We start from the raw sequence: 20,336 nt of genomic DNA on the forward strand, positions 1-20,336 counted from the left end.
TTGGAATTCCAGGTTGGAGTTGTACATAGAGTCTGTTTTGTTATGTTTATATGTCTTTGTAAGATATAGATACTCTACAGTTTGTGTAAGCTCTAGGTGTTGCAGTTCTATAAACCTTTGTTGATTATTTTTGTGGTTAAGGTGTCTCCATCAGGTTTACTTGCTAAATTAGTTATTTCAAGGTTGCACTTCATGTATGTCAATGATTGGTCTAGGTTACTCTGTGTTGTGTTGCATGTAAAATAGTTTACAAACAAGATTAACATGCTTATCAGGTTCAAGAGAGGTTTGCGATAGAATTATTAAAATGACAAATCTACCTAACATATCCATTGGAAACAAAATTATTAAAGAAAAGGACTGCATGACAGAATAAAGCTCGCCAATGCGTAAAGGGAGCGTATTGAGCTTAGCGGCTTGAGTAATTTGGATGTTGTTGATGAAAAGGCCATCATAGGATAAGCATATCCAAGCAAGATAAGGCACGCGATAATTAATGCACCTCTCATCCTCTTAACAATGAGTTCGTTGGTGTGTCATTGAGGTTCTATGTCTGCGACTATGCTACGCGACGACATAGGATCATCGCATGCAGTATGTTTTCTATGTCTCTAAGCAAGGATCGTGCAATAAAAGGCACACATCCTTTCCACGTGTAACTACTTAATTTGCGTTGAGTACAAGTTTTTCTCTTGTTTGCCCTAAGTGTAAGCGAAGCGAGAAGTTTCCTAGGTAAGCCAGGGTCGAACACATAATATTTCTATCAAGCATAGCTATAATGTCTATTTCACCTCAAGGCGGTATAAATATCTATACATTATGTATGTATGTATTAATTCTACTATTTACACTAAACGTTCCGTAGAAGGTGGCATGGAATTACATGATTATGAAAGGTGACCTAACTTGTCTTAGAGAAATGTGAAGGAAGGTCTCCGCGGTTGTAGGCGATTAAGCCATGTTACGGTCCTCGATTTGATAGACATCACTTAACCATTTTGTAATTAAGGCGAGCAACCTCTCGGCACCTAAAAGTCACACTTCTTTACTTTTTGGGATACAAATGATGAAGATAAATTAGGTGATAACCATCTAGATTTCCTTACTTGTAAGAGTCATATTGCCTCTTTATTTAAGGTAGACAACCTCTCAGTGCCAAAACACCATACTTGTTCTCCTTTCGAGACATAAATGATAGAGGTGAAATGGTAGAATGGAGTTCGTTTCTAAACTTCCTTTTGTGTGTATTTAGCTATGTCTTTGCTATTTACTCTCTTGAGTAGTTGGTGACAAATGCTGGCAAAGCGATGGAGTCAAGCTCAGCTAACCACGATGAACCTTAAAAGTAAAGACCTCTTATCAAGCACTTATCACACACTTAAACTACTTGTAACACTTCAATAAGATTAATAGTAAATAAATGATAGAACGACTGTGAATAAAGATGCAATATATTAATTGGTGTAGGCCTCTCAGCCATGGAAATATGAAAGTCAAAACATTACATTGAAAGTACAAAAATGGAAAGTAAAGAAAAGAGTCAAGTCGTATAATGCATTGTTATGCATTCCTTGACTCTTTTACAAATTAGGGGAATGGTAGGTGGGCTTCTCTCTGTAATCTCTCTCTAAGCTTTCACTCAGAAGTTGACCGGAGAAGAGGTGAATAGGGGAAGGGTTTTTATAAAAGGGGAAAGGTTATTCCTTTCCGTCGACTCTCATAGAGACAAACCTCCCGAAGCTCATCTCCTTTTTTCTTACATGGTAGAGTTTGAGGTATTTATAGGCTTATTTGGGTGAGAAGCTTCTATTCCTTATCCTCTACACTTGTTAGCACTGAACGGCACCTTGTCATGTCACATCACTTCAACTACAATTCTTGCCTTCTAACGAATCTTCTTGTATGATGAGGTGAAATCTCGCCTAGCTATGTTAATTGCCAGGTAGCTTCTTATCACTCAAGTCTTATCACGCGTTCTTCATGCGATTCATTGTATTTCTTCTTTTCTTCATCATCCTACAATAAAAATACTAAACAACATAGTTAATCATGAATGAAGACTTATGTAAGTTGTATTCTCTCATCTTTATAAATTTGCAGTGAAAGTTACGCATTTTGGTACTTTATCCTACGTTCTGACTCCATTGTTTTACCTAAAAGGCTACAATAACTTGTATTTCTAGAAGTTATCAATCAACAAGGTGTGGCAAAATGGATTACCTGCTGCATACAATCTATAACGGGCTTCTCCCAATTGACGAACTTGTTTGAGCATTGAAACAAAATTAGGCCACGTCTAACAACTGAACCCAATTATTTTGTCTTGCATCCACAAAATGGGATAGATATTCTTCGAGCATACAATTGAATCCCTCAGTCTAGTCGTCAGTTTTAGGATGGTAGCTTGAGGATATATTCAGACTTGTCCCCAAGAAAATAAATAATTTTTGTCCAGACAGTGCTAATGAATCTACCATCTTTGTCGCTCACGATTCAGGTCGAAACTCCCCAGAACTTCAGAACATGTCTGAAGAACAACTGTGTCGTCAACTGGGCTGAACATAACTTGGTACTAGGGATGAAGGTGACATATTTTGAAAATCGGTCAATGGTGACCAAAATGGCCTCAAAGTTGCCCACCTTTGGAAGATGGGTGATGAAGTCCATAGAAACACTCTGCCAAGGTCTTGTCGGAACTAGCAGAGGTTCGAGAAGTCCAATAACTTTCGCTTTCTTGACTTTATTTTGTTGGTAGACGAGACATTTCTTCGTGTATTGCATGACATCGTCTCTGATATTGGGCCAAAAATAGCCCTTCTTCAGCAAAGCATAAATCCTGCCACCCAAGATTGCCAGCCTATAGAGTGAGGTAAAACGTTCAACACATGAATCATTGGAAAAAATTTGAAAATATTTAAAACAACCGAGAATGTAGCATTAATACATAGGGTTTCATTCACTAAAAGTGTAAGAATAGAATACTAGTACTTATTAGAGATAATGAAGTCACTCATAAGCTACAAACAATAGAAAATACATTGAGTTAGCATGGATGACCTCCAGAATCCAAACTAATTCAGTGTGCTAGACTACATCGAAAGATGTGTAAGTTAGGTTTTTCTCGCCAAAAAACGCATTGCTATGTAAAGATTATTCTGATTGATGTTTTAGCTATGAAAATATAGGGAATCTAAAAGTCAAGTTTTCACATTTGTTATTTGATTCAACACCATTTCTTAGCAAACTTTTTACCTTTGGCATACTTTAATTCATTATGGTTTTTGTTTATAGAAGTTGTGGCATTAAAACACTCAAATTAAATCTATTTTCATGTCCCAAATCACATTTATTTGTAAGTCCCAAGCATCCTCGTGGAAACAATCTTGAAATTTTACAAGTACTACTTACTATTGTATTGATTTATAATTGGATTAGTGTAATAAGTGAACATAAAACTTCATATTAACCGTACAGCACACCAATATTTTCACATAAAATAGTTTTCAACAGCCAAGGAAACTGTTAGAATACCGGTTATACATCAGCATAGTAGGAGAAAGAAGAATAAAGAAAAGAATGTATAGTAGTGTCAAGTTTGTTAGGAGGTTAGGAGTTAGGTCGGTTAGGAGTGGGGACCACTGTTGAGTATTATAAATAGAAGAATGGGAGAGAAAGGGAGTTAGTTAGAATTTCTGTTGAAGTTTTCAGTGTAAACTCTTAAGAGATAGGGTTACGGTAGAGAGAGAGTTACTATCGAATTGTATCTTACAATTCGATTTCCATTCTACATTATAATTGTGTCTTTAATTCAAATAAAAATTTCTCAATTCTCTTCTTGAGAATTTCTGTGTTGGATTTGAGATCCAACATATTGGTATCAAAGAAGAATCTTGGGGAAACCAAAGAAAATGGCCAAAAAGTACAAAGAGAGGTTTGATGCACTGGAACAAGAAGTATCAAAGATGAAGTCTGACTTACAGAAGTTGCCGGTGATGGAACAGAAATTAGCGACGGTCATGAAGAACATCGAACGTTAGAATGTGCAAAACAAAAAGAAACAACAACATCAACCAGAGTTAATGAAGAACCTGGGTCGGTTGAGTTCAGAAGTCGATAATTAGAGCAATAGCACCAGGTACATATGAAATACATTGAAAACATAGTTAACGAAAAATAGGTAATGACTTTCGATATGGAAGAATCGTCCAGTAGATCGAAGGAAAGTGAAGGAAAAAAAGTTGAAGGAATAACGATAAGCGATAATGTGATAGAAGAAATTAAAGTGAACTCGAAGGAAGAGGAAGATAAAACTGTCGAATGAAATAAATTTAAAAAGGTTGAAATGCCTATGTTTAACGGAATTGATCCTGATTCTTGGTTGTTTAGAATCGATCAATAGTTTTAGATCCACAAGTTTATCAAGTCAGAGAAAATGACTGTATTTGTTATTAGTTTTGATGGACCAGCACTTGATTGGTATCGATCCCAAGAAGAGTGGCAAAAATTTACTGGTTGGGCAGATTTAAAAAGAAGGTTGTTAGAGCGGTTTTGCGATTAAAAAGACTTCTACAATAGATGAATTTAGAAATTTATTTGATCAATTAGTAGTGCCATTAACTGATCTTTCAAATAAAGTTTTGAAGGAAACATTCACGAACGGATTATTTCCTTGGATTCGAGCTGAGGTTGAATATTCTAAACCAGTTGGTTTACCACAAATGATGTGTTTGGCTCAAAAGGCAGAAGTCAGAGAATTAATCAGGAGAGAAGCCAATCTTTATGGTTATTCAAGAGGGAAGCACTTATATAACCCGACCAATTATAATAAACTGAATAGTGGAGCAAACGCAAATGAAGGAAAGGCAGGAGTATCTACACCTATGTGAATAATCACATTGAGAAGTACAGCTGAAACATAGGTGAAGAACGGAGGGCCGAGTAAACGCCTATCTGATGCAGAGTTTAAGGAGAAAAGAGAGAAAGGCTTATGTTTTAAATGTGATGAGAAGTACTATTCAGGGCATAAATGCAAGGAATCTAAATTGAGGGAGTTAAGGACGTTTGTTATCAATGGTGATAATGTAGAGGAAGAGATCATTGAGGAAGAGTATTATGAACAGAAAGAGTTGAGTATGTTTGAGATGAAAGGTGGAATGAATGTTGTTGTAGATTTGTCAATCAACTTAGTGGTTGGTCTTACTAACCTTGGAACCATGAAGGTGAGGAGCAAAATATTTAGAGAAGAAGTTGTTTTGATAGATTGTGGGAGCCACACACAACTTCATATCTGATAAATTGGTGACTGAATTGAAGCTATCGACCAAGGAAACCTCTCATTATGGGGTTGTTCTAGGGCCAGGCATTGCGATAAAAGGAAAAGGTGTATGCGAAAATATGGAGTTGTTGAATGATTGGAAGGTTACAGCCGATTTTTTACCACTAGAGTTGGGTGAAGTGGATGCAATATTGGGTATGCAATGGCTCTATTCCCTTGGGGTGACCGAAATGGACTGGAAGAATCTAATGATGACTTTCTTCCAGGGGAAAATAAGGTGGTGATTAAGAGTGATCCTAGTTTAACCAAAACTCGGGTAGGGCTGAAAACATTAATGAAGTCTTGGACTAACTCTGATTAGGGGTATTTGGTGGAGTGCAAAATATTGGAAGTAAAAGTATTATTACCAGAAGAAGAGCAGTTGTTGAAGAAAATACTAATGCACCTAAAGAAGTATAAAAGATACTGGCCAAGTACAATGATGTATTTGAATGGCCAAAGACATTACCACCAAAAAGAACTATAGAGCATCAAATACACTTGAAGACAAGACCCATTGAATGTAAGACCTTACCGGTATGCATTTCAACAAAAATCAAAGATGTAAAAACTTGTAGATGAAATGATGTCTTCAGCAACAGTCTATACTCCAGTCCAGTGTTATTGGTGAAGAAAAAAGATGGAAGTTGGAGATTTTGCGTGGACTATCGTGCATTCAATAATGCGACTATGCCAAATAAGTTCCATATCCCTGTTATTGAGGAATTGTTTGATGAGTTGAATGGTGCTAATCTATTTTCTAAAATAGATTTAAAGGATGGTTACCACCAGATTAGGATGCATAAGGAGGATATCAAAAAAACAGCCTTTAGGATCCATGAGGAATACTATGAGTTCCTAGTGATGCCCTTTAGGTTAACAAATGCTCCAGTTACATTTCAATCCCTCATGAACTCTATTTTTTATCTTACTTGAGAAAGTTTGTTTTGGTCTTTTTTGATGATATATTGATATACAGTAGAGGTATAGAGGAACATGTATATCAGTTGGAACTAGTGTTGGAAGTATTATGTGAACATAAGCTATATGCAAACAAGAAAAAATGCAACTTTGCTTATGAGAAAGTAGAATATCTAGGTCATATTATTTCAAGAAATGGTGTGGAGGTTGATCTTGAAAAGATAAGATCCATTAAATAATAGCCTATGCCTAAAAATGTGTATGAAGTTTGTGGATTCTTAGGGACTCACCGGTTATTATAGAAGATTTGTGTAGAACGATGGATCCACTGCAACTCCTTTGACTCAGTTGTTGAAATTGGGAGCATTTAAGTGGAATAAAGAAGCAAAAATGGCTTTTGAGCGGCTGCAAGAGGCTATGATGACACTTCCCGTATTAGCACTGCCTGATTTTGATGTGCCCTTTGAAATAGAAATAGATGCTTCGGGATATGGAATTGGGGCTGTGTTAATGCAGAACAAGAGGTCAATTACCTTTTTGGGTCACACGCTAGCCTTAAGACATCGTGTCAAGCCTGTTTATGAGAGAGAACTTATAGCAGTGGTGTTAGCAGTACAACTTTGGAGACCTTACTTGTTGGGGAGGAAGTTCGTAGTAAAAACATATCAAAAATCCCTTAAGTTTCTACTAGAACAGAGAGTTATTCAACCACAGTATCAAAAGTGGATTGCAAAACTCTTGGGATATTCGTTTGAGGTGGTTTACAAGCCGGGCTTAAAGAATAAAACAGTTGATGCACTGTCTAGAGTGCCTTCTTCTATTCATTTGAATCAGTTGACAGCACTAGCACTGATTAATCTTAAAATCATTAAAGAGGAAGTTGAAAAAGATAAACAGTTTAAAGAGATTTTGATGAAGCTACGAAGTGGTGAAGAGGTCCACAATTATGCCTTGCAACAGGAAATGCTACAGTATAAGGGAAGATTGGTAATAGCCAACAAATCAACTCTAATACCAGCTATCCTGTATACCTATCACAATTTCGTTTTTGGAGGGCATTCTGGGTTCCTTCGGACATATAAAAGACTGACTGGAGAGTTATTTTGGCATGGAATGAAGGGAGATGTGCAGAAACATTGTGAAGAATGTATTGTCTGCCAAATAAATAAGACGTTGTCACTATCACCAGCAGGGTTATTGACTCCTCTGGAGATTCCAACCAAAATATGGGATGACATTTTGATGGACTTTATTAAAGGACTTCCTAAAGCGGCAGGTCTCGAAGTGATTTTTGTGATCGTAGACCGCTTTAGTAAGTATGCCCATTTCTTAACTCTTAAACATCCTTTTGATGTTAAGATCATGGCTAAACTATTTGTTAAGGAAGTGGTTAGATTACATGGTTTTCCACGATCGATGGTCTCATATAGGGACAAAATATTTTTAAGTAACTTCTGGATAGAGTTATTTAGATTGGCTGGAACGACCTTGAACAGAAGTACAGCATACCATCCTCAAATGGATAGGCAGACTGAAGTTGTTAACCATTCCGTGGAGGCTTATTTGCGTTGCTTCTATGGTGAACGATCAAGGAAATGGGTCAAGTGGATTCATTGGGCTGAGTATTGGTATAATACCACATACCAATGTTCATTAGGAGTTTCTCCTTTTCAGGTAGTCTATGGAAGAACACCTCCTCCTTTAATTTGTTATGGAGAACATGAAACATCCAATTAAACGCTGGACGAACACCTTAAATAGAGAGATGTAGCTTTGGGTGCCTTGAAGGAGCATTTGAGGGTTGCTCAAGAAAAGATGAAGACTTCTAACCTAAAACAAAGGCATGTGAATTTGAGGAGGGAGATATGGTTTATCTGAAGTTGAGACCGTTTAGACAGGTATCTCTAAGGAGAAGAAGAAATGAGAAGCTTTCTTTGAAATATTTTGGGTCTTATAAAGTGATTAAGAGAATTGGGCCAGTAGCTTATAAGTTGGAGTTACCATCAACTGCTACAATTCACCCAGTTTTTCATATATCACAGCTTAAACGAGCTTTTGGAGTGTCAAAATCCTCAAGAGCTAGCCCCTTATATGACCGAAAACCATGAATGGTTGGCAGTACCGGATGAAGCTTACGATTATCAGAAGAATAATCAAGGCTGCTAGGAAGTGTTGATGAGTTGGAAAGGTTGTCTAGTCATGGGCTACGTACGATGATTTTCATCGATTCTTTCCGGATTTTCACCTTGAGTACAATGTGAAACTCGATCAGGAATGTATTTTTAGACCACCATACATCAGTATAGTAGGAAAAAGAAGAACAAAAAAAAGAACGTATAGTAGTGTCAAGTCGATTAGGAGGTTAGAAGTTAGGTCGAATGAGAGACAATAGGGAGTTACAATTTCTATTGAAGTCTTCACTATAAACTCTTGAGAGAGGGTTACAATAAAGAGAGTTACTATCGAATTGTCTCTTACCATTCAATTTCCATTCTACATTGTAATTGTTTCTACGTTGTAATTGTTTCTTGAATTCAAATAAAGATTACTCTGTTCGGATTTGGATCCAACACAAAACCCACTTGTACCTTAATGAGCAAGGATGTTCAGTGCATGCATATTATTTCAAACCCTTGTACTCTGCTACTGAGAATAAAGATCTAAATTGGTAGAGAACTGGAGTAATTAATTAAGCCACCTACAACTTGAAAGTTCGGAGGGAATTCTATAACAAATCTATCTACGTACATATTCAATTACAATATGGTTACCACTCAGTTTTCTTGAATTAAACCGACATGCTATCCGGTTGGAAGATTTGGACTTCTCACTTCAGTTACTTGATGCTTCAAACTTGCGTCACAATCCATTGTAATTATTCTTTCATTCATCAGCATTGAGTATAAACACAACGTTTGCACACCAAAAATCTTTCCACCTACTATGAACTGTATCCCAATAACATATGCTTCTTCAATCATACAATTGAGTGAAGCAAAAATGCAAAACCATTGACTTACACAACCACAGAAGACCTCCATAACCGGATTATATATGAAAGACTGATCTTTCAAGTCTGCGAAAATACAACTGCAGTGTGCTAGTATAATATTAACAGACTGTACACATGAAGACGACAACAAGAGCATATGCAATAATCTAAGCACACAAAACCGAATGAATAGTAATGGGAGAACTGAGTTCTAATTGACCAAGTATTCTCCGCTTGCATGAACTTCTTTCACCCTCTTATCATACTCGTCTTCTTCTTCCTCTTTTTCCACCTTTCCATCAACGTCCTCGTTACTTTCTTCATCATCTTCTGTTGTCCATCCAAAACCTTTGACAGGTCTTGACGATGGAGGTGGGTTTCTAGCCTCCCCCACAATTTTCATTATTTCATCCACGCTTTGGAGAGAGAAGCTTGGGTTGTCTCTCTTGTAATATGCTGCTTGAGCCGATTCTGTCAATTCTCTTGGCAAGTTCTTCAAGAACCATGGGTGGTTTTTTATCTCCATTAAAGTAATTCTCTGTTAAACCATACAAAGGTACTCAATATCCAAAAGGAAAGTAAACAAAGTCGGGGATTGTCCCTATTGGCAAGGGAGACTTGAAACACAACATGAAAACTGAAGATTGGAAATATGAACGAAAAAATGACTAATTTTGAAAAGTTAAGATGTTTTCACCGGACCCAAGTATAATGTTCAATTTCAGCTACTCCCACTAAAACAATAATAATAAATAAATAATGATAATGATAATGATACATAAATAAATATAAGTAATAATAAATGAAATACAAACTCCCAAGTAATTCAAGGTACTTGGACGCTTCCGACGTGGAGTATTCTAATTCAAACCTAAAAAGCCACTAAACAATTACCGACGTTCATCCTTTTACCCCTTCCCAACAAATTCCTAACGAAATTAATAATATACACTAATTACTCTAATAATTCCTAATTCTCTCCAAATAGCATTCCTATCACAAACAAAAGGTTATCGGCGTGCTTCAGTGAATTGATGGTCATGGGTTTCATTGCTCAATGCCACAATTAAGGCAAATCTGTGGTGACATTTGGAACTCTGGAATTCTTTTCTGCAGTCTACCACTAGTAGTTAGTCTTTTACATGCAGCAGTTCACAAAAGGAACTTGATTCAGGAAAAAGAAAAATCCACAGCTATCGAACTTCCAAATCGGTGATCTTCACTCTTATTGATAACCTCATCTTTCAAACTAGTTGAAAAGCTAAGTTCATTCCATTTGTCAATCAAATAAATTTATCGTAGCCACTATTTTTTCATGTCTGATAGGTACGGAATTCACTTTGTAGCTGTTATATTAAACCAACAAAAAATATTGGATCACCTTAAATAAATTTCTTTTAGTACACAATCTTTTGATCAACGTTATAATGCTTAGGTCAAGTTAGCTAAAGAGCTGAGAAAGGTACATGTTCCACCCTCTTTGTAAGAATTTAAGTTGCAAGACCATTGACTCAGGAACTTTCATGATTCTCAAATCTCCAAATGCCCTCTTAACTTGATTTTCTATTTATTTCAGAGAATCTTTCAAGCCAAATCTTCCAGCTACTTTCTTCTGGACTCCATTAAATAGCTTACACTAGAAATCTCCAACTATTATCAACGAAATGCAGACCTTTGAAATTAATCAAAAATTTGGAATTTTCCTTCCAATTTAGCAGACAACTTATCAAATTAAGCTTTCGCTCCTACAGATCCCTCAGCATAGCTATAAAAGCTTTTCTTAAAAAAACCCTGTGATGTTTCGTCCAAATATGCAAATCCTCTGTGTCTTCAAAATTGAAATTTATCCACTAAGAAAATCAAAAAGAGAAGCTCGTCTATCATATTTGACTATGCAAAACTAGAATTACTAAGGGTAATATAAGGAAAACGAGCTCCCCTATCAACCACTGTTTTTATTCCCCCCCATTAGACTCATCTCAAATCCATCAAACTGCAATGAAATCTCCTCACACCCTTTTATAAGTCAGCTTGTAACAATGTTAGAGTCCCCTGCCAAAAGTATTCCCTTTAGGATGGGGGTGGCTGCAAACTTTGGAGAATCAGCCAACTATAGCTAGTATACTAAACATTGATGGTTTTTTTCTTTTTAAGAAACCAAACTTTCATTGAGAAAAAATAAAACAATATACAAGGTCATATAAAAAAAAAAAAATAAACCCACAAAAGAACCACTCAACTACCTAGAAGAATGAGCAAACAGTTACAAAAAGTCCTATCCGACAAACTGAACCCACAAAAGGCACTACCTCACTCCTCCCAGACCTCTTTAAATACCTCTCCACCCCACTACCGTTTCTCTCAATTCAGACTTCCCAAAAGGAAAAAAAGCAAACTGACAACCCCACCCCACAAGAGACAATCAAGATCCTCCTGCTGTGCACAAAAAGACACCACTGCAAGTACGAAAACAATGTAGTGTGTGCTGGATAACATACCCAGTGTTTACCATATAAGACTATCCAAACAAAAAATTTCACTTTCTTAGAATTTTAAGAGACGAAAAAATCAAGGGCCCCTGAATGGGAGGAAGAGAACAAAAGATGGAGAAAAATGATCAGGAAGAGAAAACTTCAATAGGATTGGTATCCCAAACTCGCAAATCCCTTCTCCCCGTAAAAATCCTATGATCAAAATAATAGAAAGTAAGCCTACCAACTCTAAGGACTCTCAGTCAGTCAAAGGATAACAAAAACCCAAAGAAGGTGAGGAAGGCATCTCAGAGGGAGACAAAATAGAGCCATTTCAGTGCATCATCTTATCAAGCAAATGATACACGATCCAGGAACAATTCACAAAGCGGCTTAACACCCAATCACCAATCCTCCCAAAACTAGGCATCAATCCCATCCCTGACAAAGCATTTGAGAAACTGAAGAAATAATGGAAAACCTAAAGCAACAGTAATCCAAAGATGTTTACTAAAACCTTTCAACCCACCATTTAGAGCCACTCAAATGGGTGCAGGACATGTATCACATATCTAGTCACAATGGTTCTATACCACTGTGTATGAGATTCCTTGGCATTTAGAGATATAGAATTTTTCCTCCTGTTGAATCACCTGACACGAGTTTTTGCCGTCGTCCTCTTTGTTATTTGTTTGGATGCAAAACTAGAAATAATCCTTGCCAATCTTTATAATTGTCGGCCTTTTCACCTCAAATAAAACTAGCACAAATCTTCTACAGGTTCTAACTCAGAAACTTAAAGATCCAACCCTTCATCTTGATTCAAATATTTACTAATATTTCTTAGAGTAGGAAGAACTGGAATCAGAGCCAACTTGATATAAACTAGCAGATATCTTCTACATGTTCCAACTCTGATGTTCGTAGTTGATAGAAGTTAGAACACTCCATGGCAAAAACTAGGGATAGAGCCTTCCCAACTCCATGGAAACCATCTGAAACACGTTCATTTTTGTTATGAGAAAAAAAATTATTGCATGTGTTATTAAGTTTGATGAATTTATTAATATTGAAACGCATATTAGTCTAACTATACAATAATTTCATTGAGAATCAGTCTCATAATTTCATGAAAACAGGGCAACACCAAGGCAAGGAAAAAAATTTATAAAACATACTTTGATATGAACTAGGGGATCTTGTGGTGGCATCTTTGATGACCATGACTCAATCAAAACATCACTTCAGCAGGGGAAAAAGCTATGAAATGATCTTACAGAGAGTAACTAGCTTGCTACGAACATACAGTTAGCATTGCATCCACCAATTGGATACTATTACAATTGATTTGATAAACATATTATTCTGTACGATCTAGAAATTGGAAGTGTTTCCTTTAGTTGAGCTTTGTAGAGTGGTTTTCTCTACCACTTACCGTAGATTGTTTTCTTTTTTTCCTTCTGTGTGATTATATTTCCTTCCATAGCTTCTTATATAAAAGAAAAAACAAAACAAAAAATATAAATAAATAAGCAAAAACTCATAGATCCTATCTACAGTATCGGTATGCTTATGCACATTCTAGATACTTTTTAAAGCTTCTCATTATGCAGGATGTCCAACTCCAATCTACAAAACTAATATTCAGGTTAAAGAGGGAAAAGAAGAAATAAACCAAATAAACAAATTACATAATAGATAACAACAAATTTTTCATATTAAGGAAACGAATAAATAAATAACAAATAAACGAACAAACAGCAAATAAACTTGTCATTGAAAATTACCCTTGATGGATTAGGGACAAAAATGCGAGATAGAAGGTGCCGACAATCCTGAGATATGTGAACATAGTCTGGAATTTTGTACTGAACAGACATAATACGCTGCCAAATAAAAGTTAAAATATTAAAAGAATTGAATTACATTTCTTCCAAAATGACTGTATGGAGGTAATATACCTGAATTGTTTTCCTAAAATTTTTAGGATCCTCCTGATCCTCAAAAGGATATGCACCAACCAACATGACATAAAGTGTTACTCCACATGACCATACATCTGCCATCTAAAAACAGGATAAGGAATTCAATTTGTAAAAGAATAAAAATAATAAAAAATAGCGGTGGCATTTGATAAGAATGGATCCCTTTTAATTATTCTCCTACCAATAAGTATCTTACCATTTATTAAAAAACAAAACTCTATAGTAGTTACTAATTCATTATCTTTGAAAGTCATTGCTCAATATTGACGGACATGAAACCAAGTGTGTTGCTAACGTGCATAAGGCCTAAATAGTGTGTAATCCACTATTTCTTGGTTGAAAATGCAAGAGATCTTCAAGTGTATTCTGCAAATTTAAAAGGCGAAAAGAATCTTGACATACATTCTGTAGATATTTAAATAGAAATGAAATGATGATATATTTTAATTTTTCAGAATCTTATGGTGGTGCACTGCACTATTGATTGTTGAACGTAGCTAAGTTTTCGCCATTATGATAGCATCAACACACTGAACAAGATGTTCATAAGCACCTTGCCATCATACTCTCTTCGAGAAAGAACTTCCGGTGCTATATATGCTGGAGTACCAACAGTTGATTTTGGTCTCGAATGCAGCAGGGATGACTAAACAAAATAAAAGAATCAAACGGGTTAGTAATATACACCCAAAATACGGATAGATATAGACAGCTTTGCATTTTAACAAACCTTAGAGTAACCAAAGTCACATATCTTCAAGCGGGGTGCTGTGCTTCCATCTAAGAGCGTATTTTCTAGCTTTAGGTCTCTATGACAAATTTGCTGCAAAGTAAAATAAATTAGATAGCCATAGTGAACTTTATTATTGAAGTGGACACTACATAAGAGGCGATCACAATCTGCATAAGGTTTTACCATTGAATGGCAATAGTTGACACCAGAAATTAGCTGCTGGAAGAAATATCTAGCCTGCAAACATGAAGAATAAAAGTAGTTTAGGACCAAAATTTGATTGTCCTAATCTGCTAAAAATTAAAACCCCTCATTAGGGAGTCTGTGAAAGCAGCACTGTATCACAAATCGGAAATGAATATGACCATGAGTGAGAGAGTGGATAAGGAGGTAGACCTCATCTTCACTGAAACGGCCAGCATTACAAATTCTTTCAAACAGCTCTCCTCCAGCAGCATATTCCATCACAATAGCCAAATGCGTTGGGGTCAAAACAACCTGCAAATCTTAAACCAATTTCAACTTCAAATCTATATTTTATTTCATCTATTTCCTAGTCCAAAACAATTCACTTTAAAGAGCTATAGCTCGATCAATTTCTTACGTATGAGAATCAAATTCTTGGCATATGAAACAACAAATCCAAACCCAGTTCGCTGAAGAATACTTTGACAATTACATGATATTAGAGGAAATATATCTTGAAAAGGTGAAACTTACCTCCTTGAAACGAATTATATTGGGATGGCGAAGTGATCGATGGTTTATAATCTCTCTTGCCACATTCTCATCTATCTGTCAATAAAATTAAAATAAATAAATATATATATACACACACACAGACACACACATATATATCCAGAAATAGTTATAAAGGATCTTATATTGTCAAAATCCCCCAATTAAAGCACCTATATAATGAACTAGAATCAGCTCAATCCGAAGCTAATGTCTGGATTCCTAAATATTGGAGTCCAAAAAACTGCTGGGCAGCCCCCAAATTGTTTCAAACAGAAGATTCGTATCATTTCCTATGAATGAAACACCAAAAATGGGGAAACCCAAGTCGAAATTGGAGAGAATTGAAAAGAGATAAAAAGAAACCTTGTGACCACGTTCTATGTACTTCATAGCAACAAGCTCTTTTGTATCCTTATGCCTGAGGAGTCGGGCAACGCCGAAATTGCCAGCACCTAAATCCTTAACGACCTCATACTTGTCCATCTGAGCACAAAATCAAAGAGAAGAAGAGACCCAGAAGAAAAAACAAAGGAAGAAAAGGGAATTGGGAAGAAGGAAGATTTTAGAGGCTGGTAAAGAAGAGCTAAAAATGGGGAGTAGGGTAGGGATTAGATCCAGAAAGCAAAATGTGTTCGCCATATATAGTTGGTGGGGTCAGCAAGAAAGCCATAAACGAGATAGAGGGAGAGGCATTGCATTGGGCGATGTTACTTTTGAAAGAATTACAATTAGGAATGAGAATGTATCTCATGATCGATACCATACCATTTCATTCCTTTTCCTTTCGTTTTCTTCTCTCTCTCACGTTGGAAATTGGAATCATCCCCTTTTTGTTCAACAAAATTCGTTTTTTTCTTTTTTCAACTAATTTTTTTTTACATATTTATTTTGGTTTTTAGTTTAGCAAAGTTGTTTACTTGTATTCTTATTTAGAAGGGTGTTTTCAAAAATATAAAAAATGGATAAAATATTTACATCCTATAAAACAATTGAAAAAAGCTCATAAGCCCACCGTGTAAAATATCAAAAATATTCCGTCAACAACGGACACCTAATATATTTTCCATCATTTAGATTTGGTTATTGTTTCATACACGATTTTTTAGATATGATATGACTACAATGCGATCTTTTAGATATGAGATTTTGCTATTTATCGTTTAGATTCGGTTACCCAAATTTAAAGGACATAAAAAAAAAGGAAAAGAAGAAAGACGATGGACAGAAATAGAAAAAAGAAGAGGAAAAGTAGAAAGACGATGAAATTGAAGTAAAAAAAGAGTAAAAGAAGAAAAACGATGGAAAAATTAAACGACGTAAATAAAGAATTGAAAAATAAAAAAGATGATAGAAAGAAATTGCAGAAAAAAATGAAAGAAGAAAGACGAAATCGCAGTAAAAGAAAGACGAAATTGCAAGTAAAGACGGGGAAGACGAAGTAGTAGGAGGAAGAGGAATGGCGAAGAACAAAAAAGAAGGATGGAAGGTCAAACCTGGAATATTTAAAAAATGACTAATTTTATGGGCTTTGTTAAATGGGCCCTATATTTTTGTTACATTTACACAAGTTTCTCAATTTAAAATGGAATGAATATTTACAAATTGTAATTTTAAAATTACATAACAAATAAATAAATTGGAAAGTATACCAACTATAAATCAATATTTAAGAAGGCATTAGTGATACTTTCCAATTTATTTAGACAATTGTATCACTAATGCCTTCTTAAACATACCTACAAGTTGCTCATGCGGCGGCTTTACGGTATAAATCAATATTCACATCATCCATTGTCTAAACTACTAATATTATTTACATGTCTAAACTACTAATATTATTTACACTAGTAGTGTTATGTGAAATATGACATAGTTGTGAAGGATCGTGGATGTTATTGAACTAATTTTTCTTTTGAACTTTGAAAACAACGAAGGAAAGCTTACTATACTACAACTCGAGATAAAGTGAAGAGATGTTTGATGTAATACAAAGTTGGATATTTCCAGATGAATTCTCTACCAACTTTGAATTACATCAATATTTCTTTGAGGTGATATGTCACACCCCACCCCGAGCACCTCCTTGCTTGGACCAAGATGTGGCGTGAAGTCAACCGATGTCGTTTTCCTTCTTAACGACACCAATTGACTCTGACTACTAATTCTTTACAATGCTAAATAACTTGAGTAAATTAAAAACTGATGCAACGGACTAACATGATAAACACACATTAACAATCTTTATTACACATTCTCAAAAGAAGTCAAGGCTAGGTGCCGTTAATTATAGACTATTCTTTTAGACCCAATAGGAACATAGACAACTGAAACTAATCATAATTTATGTGCAACAACAAAGCAAACCTAAGAACTAACCAATAACATCAAAACTAATTACAACTTGGCACAACAAACTTGGAGAAAACGGTCAAGCTCTTGGATCACAATCTCTACCTGGAAAATGGGAAAATATTTGGAAAGTGTGAGCTAAAAATCCCAGTGCGTAACAGTTTTAATAAACATCCTTTAAGAAAACAACTCTAGTCTTTTACATATTTATGCTAAACTCTTTCCAACTTTCAAATACTCTTTTATCTCTGTATATTTTATATCCGAAAAACTTGGTTAAGATAGCAAAGCACCTTTGGTCTTACTATCCTGCCAAATTTTGGTAGTAGCTAGCTAAGTGGTCAGCAAAGCCCCATACCCCACACTATGCACATTGACCGTCGAGAACTCGGTATATAGAATACCATGGTTTTCTTACTTAAAAAATTTTTCATCAAACACATGCTTTTCAAACATCTTTCTAAAACAGTAAACAATTCTATCTCAGAAACCCAAACTTACTCCTAAATCGTTGCTTGCAAATCTCATCAATAAACTTATCAATAAACACATGCTTTGTTAGAACATTTCTAAACTCATGCTTTGGAAACATTTTTTAAATCAGCATACTCAAATATTTTTCATAAACATGCTTGTAAATTAAGATATAATGATCAATATTGCATACTTAAATAATAACTTTGTAAAACATATTTAGAAATCATGTTACCACTCATTGATGGTGGCTTAGACCCTCAGCTTGTCAATCTACTTGATCTCCTCTTTGATGGATAACATACTAACGCAGCGGAAATAAGATCGGAATTTTACCCTAATTGCAACTAAACTTAATTTAGTGATTAACATGCATACTAAACACAAACCTAATTACATTAAATTAGGATTAAAAGAAATACTTACCTTTGTAGCTTCCCGAAGCTCCAAATCTTCTTCCGAACTCAAATCGAACCACCATTAAAATTGACCTGCTATTCTCCAGATTTGAAACCGAGTTTTAGGATCCGTTTAAATTAGAAAATTTGAGAAAGAGATTGATGATAAATGAATAGAAATTAGAGAAGGACAATTAGGGTTTGAGCTAGATTTGAGAGAAAGGTTTATTTGTAATTCAAAATTACAAATTGGCAAAAAAAAATCCTTCTTCAAAATGAAAAATGCTCCTTAAACAGACTAATTACATGCAAAATTTACATGTAATTGGACCACCAAAGCCCAACACCTCACAATCCACTATCCATTAGTGGATTTATTTACCATTCCATTTTCTCTTAATGGGCTTGGTCTCATCACCATAAGCTTCTACATAGCTCACTAAGAGTTAGTGGAATTATCCAACAAAATGTTGTATTTTCCGACTAACTTTGGATAAGGGGCAAAATGGTAATTTGACCATTCTAATCAAAGTCAAACTTTGACTTTTCAAGTCAAAAGTCAACATTTTGACTTTTTACCATTTTGTCCATCTTAACTAATTTCGACCTTCTGAGTATGAATCCGCATTCATTTTCTTAAAATTCAAATTACATTTGAATATAAAGCCGGTCAAAATTTAACTTTTCAAAGTCAAAAGTCAACATTTTGACTTTTCACAACTTTGGCCATTTCCATCAATTTCGACTTCCAAATATGAATCCATATTCATATTTTCAACTTTGACAATCCAACACTTGTTTCCAATTGTAAACTTTCAGAGATTCTAGCGACAACAATTTTAAGACGTATTCATCTCCTTGAATGGCTACAATCCACTCTGACATTATATCTTCTAAACTCAACTGCCCATTCAATTTTATAGGGACGAATTTCAATAAATCTATAAAAGACACTTTTTTTTTACCGTCAAGAAGGTTGTTGACATTTGACCACAAAAAAACCTTTGGTTCCATAGAAAAACCTCACCGATGAACAAATCAATGTAGCTATCGACTAAGAAGAAAAAGATTGCTTATGCAAAAATTTTATTTTAAATTGTTAGACTGATGAGCTATATGACTATTACTACACAATGAAGACATCAAAACAAGTTTGGGATGCCCAACAAAAAAAATATGACCACGAGGAGGTCGGATAAAAAAAATACGTTGTCACCCGCTACCTGGGATTTCAAATGACAAATAACTTATCAATGAATGTTCAAGAATTATAAAAAATAGCCCACGAATAATCAACGAAGGTATGACCATTGATGAATAGTTTCATATTGTTGTCATTATTGATAAATTGCCTCCTTTGTAGAAGAATTTTATAAATACCCTAAGGCATAAAACCAAGGAATTTTCCTTGGAAGGTTTGGTTACCCATCTGAAGCATGAGGAGGAGGTCTGAAAGCAGGACCAAAGGGAGGAGGTGAACTTTATACCGAGGAAACCTAGCTATGGTGAAATCAGAATAAAGGAATAAAGGAAAAAAGAGGAAGAGCAAGAACCGAGGATCCAACAACCATCAAAATCAAAAGAAATAAAAACACCCCTTCAGAGAAATGGCATAGAAAAAAGCATGTGGCCAAACACCGTAAGAATAAGAATCATCCTGCTGGTCAGGAAAACTTATTAGAAGGACCATTAGTTGCCATGAACAGAGAAGTAAATGTGATTGATGGTTCTGAGGGGTGGTGGATAGACATTGGACCTATGCGCCATGTCTGTCATGACCTTAGTCTTTTTAAAACTTATAACAAGATTAAGGACAAAAGATTTTGTTAGGAGTTCATCATTCGACAAAGGTTGCTAGTATCAGAGACGTAGACCTTAAGTTTATCTTTGAGAAGATCCTCACTCTAAAGGATCTAGTCTCGGGCTATCTCCTCAACAAGGTTGGCTTCACTCAGACT

General features: G+C 35.4%; 1 protein-coding gene across 2 annotated transcripts; it reads right to left on the bottom strand.

Annotated features, from left to right (window-relative positions):
• Positions 1 to 9,089: 9,089 nt before the first annotated feature.
• On the bottom strand, positions 9,090 to 15,997 carry LOC103491593 (serine/threonine-protein kinase SRK2H). 2 transcript variants are annotated; one of them, XM_008451609.3, is made up of 9 exons: positions 15,521 to 15,997; positions 15,137 to 15,211; positions 14,813 to 14,914; positions 14,600 to 14,653; positions 14,414 to 14,506; positions 14,237 to 14,329; positions 13,660 to 13,764; positions 13,486 to 13,584; positions 9,090 to 9,765 (listed from the first exon to the last, which is right to left on the bottom strand). In XM_008451609.3, exons 1-9 carry the CDS (start codon positions 15,638 to 15,640, stop codon positions 9,439 to 9,441), a joined length of 1,068 nt encoding a protein of 355 aa, XP_008449831.1. In that variant the 5' UTR covers positions 15,641 to 15,997; the 3' UTR covers positions 9,090 to 9,438. The 2 variants fall into 2 exon arrangements, with proteins under 2 accessions (XP_008449831.1, XP_050945283.1); XM_051089326.1 differs by lacking the exon at positions 9,090 to 9,765 and adding an exon at positions 12,495 to 12,693 and having other exon boundaries at positions 15,521 to 15,920.
• Between the last annotated feature and the right edge of the window lie 4,339 nt (positions 15,998 to 20,336).

The sequence above is a fragment of the Cucumis melo genome, chromosome 8, assembly GCF_025177605.1.
Source record: "Cucumis melo cultivar AY chromosome 8, USDA_Cmelo_AY_1.0, whole genome shotgun sequence".
NCBI lineage: Eukaryota > Viridiplantae > Streptophyta > Magnoliopsida > Cucurbitales > Cucurbitaceae > Cucumis > Cucumis melo.

Excerpts from the sequence above, each read along its gene's own strand:
- LOC103491593 (XM_008451609.3), bottom strand. The coding sequence starts at position 15,640 with ATGGACAAGTATGAGGTCGTTAAGGATTTAGGTGCTGGCAATTTCGGC. Across the intron at positions 14,507-14,599 it reads TCAACTATTGCCATTCAATG|CAAATTTGTCATAGAGACCT; the intron begins GTAAAACCTTAT and ends TTTACTTTGCAG. Across the intron at positions 9,766-13,485 it reads TTGTCCCTAATCCATCAAGG|AGAATTACTTTAATGGAGAT; the intron begins GTAATTTTCAAT and ends ATGGTTTAACAG.